The sequence below is a fragment of the Esox lucius genome, chromosome 22 (assembly GCF_011004845.1).
Source record: "Esox lucius isolate fEsoLuc1 chromosome 22, fEsoLuc1.pri, whole genome shotgun sequence".
Taxonomy (NCBI): Eukaryota; Metazoa; Chordata; class Actinopteri; order Esociformes; family Esocidae; genus Esox; species Esox lucius.
This window is the reverse complement of record NC_047590.1, coordinates 4758043-4769109: the sequence shown is the minus strand read 5'-3', so window position 1 is coordinate 4769109 and position 11067 is coordinate 4758043. Positions and strand designations below refer to the sequence as shown.

The 11067-nt window shown below is 46.1% G+C and overlaps 1 protein-coding gene across 2 annotated transcripts; it reads left to right on the top strand.

Moving 5' to 3' along the window:
- The first annotated feature begins 286 nt into the window (after positions 1-286).
- On the top strand, positions 287-10079 carry LOC105020023 (MSL complex subunit 3). Of its 2 annotated transcripts, XM_010886666.4 has the most exons (12): positions 288-520; positions 1312-1394; positions 1783-1878; positions 1972-2072; positions 2190-2290; positions 2574-2693; positions 2923-3083; positions 4020-4181; positions 4372-4685; positions 4886-5095; positions 5181-5265; positions 9113-10079. In XM_010886666.4, the coding sequence occupies exons 1-12, from the start codon at positions 422-424 to the stop codon at positions 9210-9212; spliced, it is 1632 nt and encodes a 543-aa protein (XP_010884968.1). In that variant the 5' UTR covers positions 288-421; the 3' UTR covers positions 9213-10079. The 2 variants fall into 2 exon arrangements, with proteins under 2 accessions (XP_019897886.1, XP_010884968.1); XM_020042327.2 differs by lacking the exon at positions 1783-1878 and having other exon boundaries at positions 287-520.
- The last annotated feature ends 988 nt before the right edge of the window (positions 10080-11067 follow it).

The following is an 11067-nucleotide window of genomic DNA, read 5'->3' as shown; positions in this document are numbered from 1 at the left end:
AAAATTGGAGCCTGTGCATCAGATATGTTGGTTTTAAATAACTTAATGTCGTTACATTTTATTGACTTAAGTCTTAACAGGGCTGGCCAGCCTTTTCGCCTCCTTCATTTATAGGGATAAACTTTCAAGTACGGCCTACTAATGTACCGTACATAGACTGCCTGCATATCACAGCGGCGCCTGTAATCTGGAACCGTGAATAACTCGTGCCATCTGGTGGTCAATTGTTGCAGTATTTATTTAGACGGCGTCCACGAAGGACCAAAGTAGAAATTCCCGATTGCGTATTCGCTTCGTGAGTTGTGTCCTAGCGCCATCTCCATATTTTTTTTTCAGAGACCCTTTTGGATACAGCCCGGTAGGGAAAGGGTTAAGGAGCGGGGGTCCAAATGCCTCCTCTCCTGCTCGCCATGACGAACAAATGAACTCTCGGGGAATGAAATTTAAATTCCACAAAGGAGAAAAAGTCCTCTGTTTCGAACCTGACCCAACGAAGGCTAAAGTTCTATATGATGCTAAGGTAAATGGTTACTGTTTAGCCCCCACTTTACCTTGTTAGCAGCTACGAAGTTGAAACTGCATCCAATCTGGCAAGGTTTTGATTGCTAGTTTGATCGCTTTATTCGCTGGTGGAAGGTAACAATATTTTATTTGATATACCGGTACAAGTACCAAAAGGCCCGCCCAACAAGGTTGCTGTTCTAGCTGCTAACGTTAGCAGTGGCATGTTTCTGTAAAACCTGATGCTATGGCGTCTGCAGACGTGTTGTTTGGTTGCTAACCTAGCTAGCCTGGCTTATTTCTGCACATGTACGTTAGCCAAGTTACCTACTCTGGTCTTGTTCTAGTTCGCTGCTTTCACGTTAGCTTTGTAGCTGCTACTATGTTTAGCTAAGTTGAATAGCTTGCTTATTGTCATAGTTGTCCTCTGCCAGCTATAATTATTGACCTTGTTTAAAATATAGCTATTTGAATCAATGAGTTAACAATGAACTCAATTCTGATGAATTCAGCCTTTCTTTGTTATTATTTCTATGAAGTAAATAACCTAGGTTGCTAGCTAGCTAGATAAGTAAACTCCTAGGTGGCTTCAACAGTGTGCGTAGCTAAATTCGATAGCCACGACAATGTCGAAGCAATAAGCAAGGCAACACTTAATCCTACTACAGTATAACCAGACAACCGTTAGTTGATTCAGCTAGACTAGCTGTACTGTCGTTTTATCGCTAGACCTAATGTAGCTAGCTAGCGTTAACTTGTTAGCAGTGTCGTTGGTCAATTTGATGACAAGTTTTATATTGTATGTTTCAGGTCGTTGACGTTGTAATTGGCAAAGATGAGCGTGGAAAGAGAGTCCCAGAGTACTTGATTCACTTCAATGGTTGGAACAGAAGGTAAAAATCCCTCACTGTGTCCGTCTGATGCAGGTTTGAAGGGGTCAAATGGGTTGCTGCAAGAGGGAGGGGGCTGTGTATCTCTGGTAGTAGGGAAGCCAGTGGAATGGTGGGACAGGTATGGGGCACGAGTTACAAAAACATCATACACTACAGCGTCACAAGCCCCTGTTGTTTCACATGAAGGGAATAACAATCACTAGGTGAGCTGGATAATGTAAAGTCTTGCCTAAATTAAGTTATTAAATTAAAAATGTAGTGTGGGTGGTGTTCAGTGGAGCAGTTTAACTTTCTTTGATATCACACAATACTGCCTGGTCAGTTATGCCTATGTTTAAAAGAAGCACCCCCCCCACCCCCCCCCCCATCGCCTGCTGCTTTGTGACAGTTGGGATCGATTGGCTGCTGAGGACCATGTGCTCAGGGAAACCGACGAGAATCGGAAGTTACAGCGTAAACTGTCTCGCAAAGCTGTGGCTCGCATGTAAGTGTCACCTCGTCGGGGAAGACCGCAAAGGTTGGCTTGTGGCCACGGCTTTGGTGGAGGTGCCTTACTGTGTCCACCTGACCTCCACAGGAGGAGAAAGGGATGGGGGAAGAGACGACGGCGTCTACCTGGTGTTGATTCGACTCTGAAGACGCTTCCCGAAGAGGAGAAGGAAGAGAGTGATGACGCGTGTGAGTTTGACTGCTTTCGATGTGCCCCAGAGCCGGCGGCCGTGCCGTTTTCAGGGGACGGCGTCCCGTTGGTGACGGCTCACGAGCTGAAAGTGCTTTTTGTGGGTTTTCTTTCAGGCCTGATTTCGTCTTCTGACAACAGTGACGAGGACGACTCAGAAGATCCCGAATCTTTGAAAAGTGAGGAGAGTGACTCCTCTGAAGATTTGGACAGAATGGTAATGTCGCCGACTTACGGAGTAGAACAGAACATTTTTGGTTTTCTCAATGCATGACCAACATTAGTTAGGTTACCATTCAGGTATTGACATTTTCGAATGACCAAACTTTTAAAATTGTACCAACATCCTGTATGTATCAGCTTGGTCTATGTTTTTTTTATGCATTAGGCAATTAATCTGCATTAAATTAGTTGGATGGACACTTGAGTATTGTCAGAAATATCAGTAACAGTTAAATAACAGTTGTTTCCTGGGTGAATCTAACTGTTCGTTCCTGCAGGAAGAGCAGGAATCTCATGCCAAGAGGGAGAGTGAGGACAAGACCATCAACATAGATATCCCTGAGGTTCTCAAGAAGAAACTGGAGGACGACTGCTATTACATCAACAAGAGGAAGAAGGTGGGTCATTTAAAGAAAGTTGTCTGCTTTGTTTTAGAGTCTTATGCCCTTTTGCTTTCGCTCAAATCCAAGACCTTGGTGTTTGGCAGGGAGTAGGTGTTTTGAAGCATGTAGGCGCTGCTGAATTTGACACAAGTCTTAACAGGGTTGCACATTTTCTCCCCTTGACAGTTTGACATCACTGCCAATGAGCTGTGGTCATGAGGGTTTTGTTCTTTTCCCTCCCCAGTTGGTGAAGCTTCCGTGCCAGATGAATATTGTGAACATCTTGGAATCGTATGTGAAGCACTTTGCCATCAATGCAGCCTTCTCTGCCAACGAGCGGTACAGAAGTCACCAGAGCACCGCCCAGACCAGCCTCAGCCCTCACTACGTCCCTCCAGAGAAGAAGTCAGTCTTCATTTGTAGATTTTCCCTCTAGCTTTACCGTTTCCTCCCACAGGCTCTTTTGTCTTGACTTTTTCAGTCAGCCGATCAGTGTCAGGTTTTGGTCTAACGGTAATGTGAGTAATTATTTTCCTGATATCAAACTCCCTACTTGTTTTGGGAGTTGTGTGTGAGCAACTCTGTCGCTTACCTCTCCTGACGCTGGAGTAACTGTGGAAACAGGAATGTTCTGTCGGCACTTGAAGCACTTCCTATGTAGGTAGCTACTGGCCGGCGTAATGAGAATTTTCCCAATGAAGCGGCAGAATGATCAAATCAATTGAGGTAGCCAAAGTCCTAGTGAAATTTGTTCTTTATTATTGCCTATTAACAAGATGCTATTTATATAGAAAGATCTAAGATTTGAACTCCACACATCCAAAACCTTTCAGCAATTGCATCTCATCCTGAAAAAGAACGCTTGAATTTAGAATCAAGAGTCAAACCTTCCATCATAAGACGTTATCGGCCAAGTTGAAATCTAGCATGCCAACGTACAAGGCATTAACTAAAACGTAAGCTCATAATAGCTGAATCAACCCCAGACAAATCTAAAGTTCATTAGGTGGAGCCACGATTACATTCTTTGCTAAAAAACAAAGACCTACATCCCGACGCTAGTAGCCTAATCGTAGATGTAAAAGGACACAATCCAATGAAATTACTGAATTAATTACTGCAATTACTGAATGTATGCACATGTAATCCCATATGTTTTACTCTGCTGTATAATTTACTTGGTGTGCGACCAAATCGTGTTGGTGCTACCAACTGAAGGACTCATTGGCCCCAGTGGCACATTTGTCTGGATCCCTGACCCACATCTGGATGGAGACTACCGATAGAACATACCTTTTATGGCTCTAATGTTGATTACAAACATTCACCGCTTTATTTCAGCGAGGAGCTCTGCAAGGAGATGGTAGATGGCCTGAGGATTACGTTCGACTTCACGCTTCCCATGATTCTCTTGTATCCCAATGAGCATGCTCAGTTCAAGAAGGTCACCTCCTCAAAGTTTCTCCTGCCTGTCCGGGACACCACCACAAGTAACTCCAACAAGTAAGACAGACGTTAGTTCTCCTTGAAAACCTAACATCTGCAATTTTCCGCGGGGAACAAAATTCAGTGAAGCAAATGACTGCTGGAAATTCCGTGGCGTGTTTCCTTGGTTTGTCAGATGTTTTTGGGGGATATCAGTACCTTACTCCGGTTTGTCTCTGACCCTTTCCTCCCTGGCTTTGTGCTCCAGGACCCTGCGCGAGCGCACTCCCAGCCCCCCCGGTCACAACCCCTCCACACCTCAGTCCACAGACAGCCAGCCGGCTCTGAGCGAGGCCTCCACGGCCAACACCGCCGCCACGCCCAAACGTCGCCGCTGCACCTCTGCAGTGACCGACCCCGACGCCCCCCAGTCCCTGCGACGTTCCACGCGCCACACATCCGGGGGTGAGCGTCTGGCGGGCGAAGGGGGTAGTGCCGCGGCCTCGCCCCAGCCCAAACGCCGCATGTCCAGCTTCGACACGCCAGCACAACTGCCCAAGTTCTTCCTCAACCTGGAGAAGAGTGAGTCCTTTATTTTTGTCTCTGTGATTACTGACTGTGTCCTCTAGAGGGCACTGTCTCTCTGGTTCTAGGGCGCAGTAAGGCTCCCGGTCACATTCAATATCGAAACGGCTCACAGTTTCTCGGGTTCTTCACGCTTAATGTCTGAGTGTTGGTGGGAGTGTTTCCATGTAAACATCGGCCGTCTGTTTCCTACCCAGAGACCCCGGTCCACAGCGGATCGTCCTCTCCGTTGCCACTGACGCCCAGCAAGGAGGGCGGCGGTGTCTTCTCCGGCCTGGAGAGCCGACGGAACAACGAGCTCAACGAGGTACTCAGTTGGAAGCTGACCCCCGATAACTACCCCCAGAGTGACCAACCCCCGCCGCCTTCCTATCTGTATGGGTCGCAGCACCTCCTACGCCTCTTCGGTGGGTGTCCACAGCCGTGGCGTCGCGGGGGTTTGGTTGCGTTGGGTTTTGCTCTTGTCTCATGTTCTTCGTTGTCCTCGCACAGTGAAGCTACCGGAGATCCTGGGGAAGATGCACATACCGGAGAAGAACCTGAGTGCCCTGGTCAAACACCTGCAGCTCTTCCTCAGGTAGCGCTCGTATTCTTCTCTTTTTCTTCTCCACAGATTACCAGCCGATATCCAAACTAGGCCAGAACGGTCGCTACGATGTTTTTTACGCCAATTTTTCTTTTTCGTGAGCCTAATGAAAGTGATAATTTGAATGAATGCTCAGCTGTACAAATAACATACCAAATAACAGGGCACATTTCAGCCTTAATTCTGATGAATTATCTGTGAGAAACAAAGTTAGCCGGTGGGCTTTCAAAAATGTCTTCCCCAAGAGCTTAAGAGGAACAATGATGTGGTGATGGACTTGTTTTCGTTAAGACATCTCCTGAGACTCTTGTTTGACTAAAATACCCCAGTATTAAAATGGCCATAGCATTTTTGTTGTCAATACTGTGACCAGCTGCCTCGCACGCAATAGCTAAAGGCTAGCCCTAGCTGGTTGAAATTTGCCTGTAGTACTAACATGTATAGATGAGAGATCATTTGTCAGTCTGACAAATGGCACATTTCTATTTTGGTGCCACAGTAATTACATAAGAATTGTACTTACTGTTCTCAGCTCCATGGGAAAATGTTTATATTTGCATGAAATTTGCTTCAAAATGACAAACATTTCCATCATTCCTTGGAGAAATGTGTACAATTTCAAGAAATTATCTTAAACATTATCAAGGGCTGAAATATATCTTGTCGGAGTAGGGCTGCAATAACTAATCGATTATCAGAATGGTCATTTGCAGCCCTGCTTTGCAGTAACCTTCAGTTGCGTCCTCTGTCATAATCCCATTCATTGGAGTCCGCCTGTTGCAAATTCAGTTGATTGGACATGATTTTTGAAAGGCACACACCTCTATGTATTTCCCATGCTTGCCAGTGTAGCGCAAAACCCAAACGCTTTGAATTCCCAGGATCTCTCGGTAGACCTCAGAGATCAAATTGTTTCGAGCTGAAGTAAACAGCCAAGACGACAACGCTGGAGTTGCTTTGGGACATGTGAATGTCCTTGAGTGGCCCTCCCCAAGCCCAGACTTAAACCAATTTAATATCTGTGGGGAGACCTGAAGATTGCACTTCACTGCTGCTAAAGGCACTTCTACGGGATTGTGGATAAATTATCTGAATACTTATGAACCAGTTATATTTAACAATTTTTTTATTTTATTTTCAATAAATTACTAGTAAATGCTAAAAGTGTTTTTTGCTTCGGGGGGGGGCGGCGGCGGCGTGTAACCCTCTGATACTGCACTTGCGTTAACTCAACCCTGCTCTCCCTGAGTGAGAGAGTTGCATGCATAGAGAGAGAGAGAGAGAGAGAGAGAGAGACATAGTCCAACAATGATTTATAAATGTAGGCAAATCTTAGACATTTCCAGTATACCCCTTTAAAGCGCCTACAGAGGCGATAATAAAACAGGCTCATGTCATCACATACAGGGATTGTGATTGGGGTCGGTCCCCTTTATATACCCTGTTCTATGTAATAAAGACGTTGGCAGTTAGTTACTGGAAATAGACTTTGTCTTTTAAGTAACCTTCCTGTGCAAAAGAAACCAATATAAGGAAGTTATAACCCACTTGTCAAGCCTTGGTAACTCACCATAAAACAAAGGATACAGATTGACCTGTATCGGTGACACTGATTGGGCCGAGCTGGTTACCCTCCGGTCAATCACTGTCTGGTGTGTAATTGACTAATTGGGCCCGCCGCCTTGCAGGAAGTGACACGCTGCCATTTAGTTGCCGTGCCGATGACAGCTCCATTATAGATCCTCTTTAATCACGGCAACATGATGACGCCCGCGTCAGCACTTCCCTGGGTGTACTCACTTAGCTAGCCCGCTGAGTGGTTTCCCATTGATGGGCCTCTGACGTCGCACGGACATTAGCTTAGCATGCCCATGCGGACAACGCAGCTCGATGTGCCTGTGAGGTAACGTGAGCATTAGCTTATTTAAATAAATAAAATGTGGGGAGGTGGGTCCCTATTGGCATCGATCTGCTGACATGTACAAACACTCCTCTCCCCATCTCCAGAATTAGCCCAGTCATATGGTGTCTTGTTATTCAGCATGGAATTTAGCTGAAGTGTAATGCTGCTCTCTGTCTCTCTCCCCGTGCCTGTCTGTCTCTCTCCCCGTGCCTGTCTGTCTCTCTCCCCGTGCCTGTCTGTCTCTCTCCCCGTGCCTGTCTGTCTCTCTCCCCGTGCCTGTCTGTCTCTCTCCCCGTGCCTGTCTGTCTCTCTCCCCGTGCCTGTCTGTCTCTCTCCCCGTGCCTGTCTGTCTTACTCATCCAGTTCACATAGTAGTAAAAGGGCTTCCTGTGCTGTAAGCTGGCTCCCTGCCTGCCTCAGTAATTTCAGCTATAATATCATCTAACATGTGGTTCAAATCGAGGTGGAGTCAGTGACTGGGGACGGTTGTCTCTATGAGATCAGACGATGCTGGCTCGAGGTGTTATGTGCCTCTGGCTCGACGTGCCCGTGTGTGTGACTGCAAGGTTACGTTGAAGTGAGGGGAGATGAGTGGGCGTTACACAAGCCTGGTACTGTAATCTTTAAATCCTGCCCAGCGATCTTCAGCTGGCCCCAAACCTAGGGGATTTATTCTCTCCTCGTTATTAATTAAATGCTTGTAGTTCCAACCTCCAGCCACCGACATGCGCCTTTCACACACAAAGGAGCATATGAATATTGTGTTTTTCGTTCACAGCTGGATCTTAATTGTTTAAGACGGGGGTGGGGTTTAACTCTGAAACTGCTGGTTTTCTATTTTACCTAGTTGTCAATTCACCTGGTGTTCCAGGTCTAAGTCAGTCCCTGGTTAGAGGGGTTAGAATGAACGCCAGCAGTCCTGCAGTTAAGAATATCTGGTGTTTTCTCTGCGTGTCCTTTACGTACAGCATTCTGAGATGTACCAGATCATGTTGGATGACTGACCAAGCAGTGTGTTGATGTTTACCACCTGGCCACAGCCCCTTACTGATATCATTGATGTCACACCATGCACGAAGACCAGGAAAACAGGAAGGAAGTCTGTTCAGACTAGTGAGACGCTGAATGTTTCACTGTTTGGATGTTGCCTGTAGCGGAGCAAAGAGGTGCATGCTGGGATTGGGCACACAGACCAATCTCTGGAAGAATGATTGAGATTAATTGTGTGGTGTTTCTGTGGGAGGGAGGGTTTCACTGGCCGCTACGTTTGAGGTGGTGTCGTATAAGAATGAGGATGCCTGCGTTTGTCCAGCTGTTATTCCTCTAAACTGTTCCATATCTGAGAAGTGGCGTGACATGGTCCACTTTTTAAAGCCTTTGTTCCTACATATTGTCACCGACCAATACGACTAACAAAATATCACATGTAGCCCTAACAGCGAACGATGATGACAATTTGTCGCCGCTTAAATCGGCTCTTAATTTCTCTCTCTGATGTGGATAATTTGTTTGCCGTCAGATAAGAGCCGGTGGAGCTAAGATGAGATGGCAAGATTCAGGGGATTTGGCCCAGCAGCCGATACTAAGAACATTCCGGATTATTTTTCCTACTGATTAGACAGGGACATTTTCCTCTCCAACTCTGCCGAATTGGGTTATTTAAGGCAAGTCGCTGAAAGCACTGATTGACTGAAAGCCTGGTGGGGGAAAAGGGTGTTGACCAGTGCCCTGATGGAAGGAAGACTCTGCGATTGGGAGTGCAGATTCTCTGGTCTGTAACAAGCACGTTTTGGTGCATTTCCCACTTTGCCCCAAAAACCTTTTTACTCTGTCGATGGTGGATTTCAAAGGAGGCTGTTATGATTCTTGACTTCGATTTCTCGCTCTCTCTCCCCATCATTGTCTAATCTGCCCGTCCCTCTCTCTGCTCCCCAGGTTTTTGGCGGAGTTCCACGAGGACTTTTTTCCAGAGTCGTCGTATGTGTCTGCGTCTGAGGCCTACCATGGCATGAAGCACCGTCGGCCGGTTTGCTGAGGCTGTTTGCCTGGCCGGCCCTACCTCCATCCACCTCGCCTTGAACTGCACCGCTGGGAGGGGAGCTTCAAGCTGCTGCTCAGCAAGCCCTCTCCTCCTTCTGCTTATCTTCTGAGACTGCTCCCCCCTCCCTGTGCTCTATTGCCGTCTTAAACTCGAGGTATGCGACTGTTTGGTCATTTGTTTTGCTAGGCCTGTCGGAAGGAGTAAAAGAAGGGCCTCGTGATGGGGCCGGTGCTTCGTATTCCCCCGGGCAGGGGACAAACCCCCGTGGATGTGGTGGTTGCCAGAAGCATGGACGTCCACTTCTTGTCGTGCGCCCCCGTTGGGACTGCCTTCCCTGATGCTGACTGTCTTCTCTCCATTGCTGTGCTCTTCCTGACCGCATTAGGCCCTCTGTTCTTCCAGCAGCGTCTGGTCCTTCTCTAACCGTCCACCTCGACAAGCAAAGGCAGAAGAAAGACTTTGATATGTTTGTGTTCTTGTTACTATTGAGGACTGGTTGGCTCTCTTCTCCCTCTCAGCTCAACACGCTTTCTGCTTCAGGCCATGTTCCAGTGTGTGTTGTCGATTTTAATTTATTTCTAAATGCTTGTAGAATCTCGTTGCTCTTGTAATGTGTCTTTTTCAGGTCCGTTTTAGAGGGATTCATGGCCACTGAGTGACCACATTGCTATTCTTCATGAAATTGCCCAAAAGTTTAAAAATGGTTAATTGTATTGAATTTCTTGATCAGTTGATGCATTCCTTGCTCTTATTTTTTATTTCCTATCAACTTGTAGACTCAAACAGTAATGTTATGCATAAGAATGTCAACTTTCCCTTTTCATTAATCTTCTCCAAAATAAAGGTTTGAGCTACACTTTATCATGTTTATGAAAGTTCCTCTTTCAGATGTTGTGTCCTGTTTGAATTCTTGGGCATGAATGGGAGATTAGCGTGACCTGACATGTACTGTTTATTACGAATCCAGTCTCTACAGAAAGAAATGTAGGCCTTCATTTAATCCCTTTATTTTTGGTCTTCTCTTCACGGCGAGTTATTTTAACTAAATTGTTGCTATGAAGGTAGACACCGTCAGCCCTGCTTCACTGTACACTCTTGGGGACACATGGGGTCATACAGTTTCCACATTTCTGTTACATGATATCAAAATGGTTTTAGCTGGGAGTTTTTGCCACTGGTCAACACCAAGTTCGTCTCGGGGGGTGAAAATCAAAATATGAATATTGTTCTAAACTAATTAGAAATATAAAACCAAGTGTGTTGAGTATGTATTCACCCCCTTTGCATTGCCACCTGCATGAGCTGTGGTACAGACAATTGCCTTCAGAAGTCATGGAATGGAGTCCAGCTGTGTGCAGTCAAGGTGTTTCACATGATTTCAGGTCAAATACACCTGTCTCTGTGAGGTCCCACAGTTGGACAGTAAAATACCTAACTAAAACTACATCACAACGCCAAAGGAACCTTCAATGCAAATCTGGAATATTATTTTTTCTTTCTCAAAAGCACCAATCGGGTAGGGTGCAAGTACCAGTGCATTGGATGTCCCCCAGAGTATAGTCCATATCTAAGGATTTGAAAGAATATGGCACAACTGTGAATCTATCTAGAACAGGTAGTACTGAAAAACAGTTTCCAGGCGAACAGATTTAGTAGGCAGGCAGTCCCCTAAGAGACCTTCCAGAGGAGTTATAGTATTGTGAGCTCCCTGGGAGTTGCTTCAAAATCAAAAGGTCAATGTTCTGAAGTGGCCCAGTCAATGTCTGGACCTCAAAAAGCGCTTTTCGCCAGAGGTCCGGATCTAAATTGACAGTTGGATCCGGAGTTTGAGCTATTTTGCAAAGAAGAA

What these genes read in the sequence shown, in the direction of transcription:
- LOC105020023 (XM_010886666.4), top strand. Translation starts at nt 422, where the DNA reads ATGAACTCTCGGGGAATGAAATTTAAATTCCACAAAGGAGAAAAAGTC. An exon ending in CTGAAGATTTGGACAGAATG is followed by an intron (nt 2,291 to 2,573) that starts GTAATGTCGCCG and finishes TCGTTCCTGCAG; the next exon opens with GAAGAGCAGGAATCTCATGC. An exon ending in ACCACAAGTAACTCCAACAA is followed by an intron (nt 4,182 to 4,371) that starts GTAAGACAGACG and finishes TTTGTGCTCCAG; the next exon opens with GACCCTGCGCGAGCGCACTC.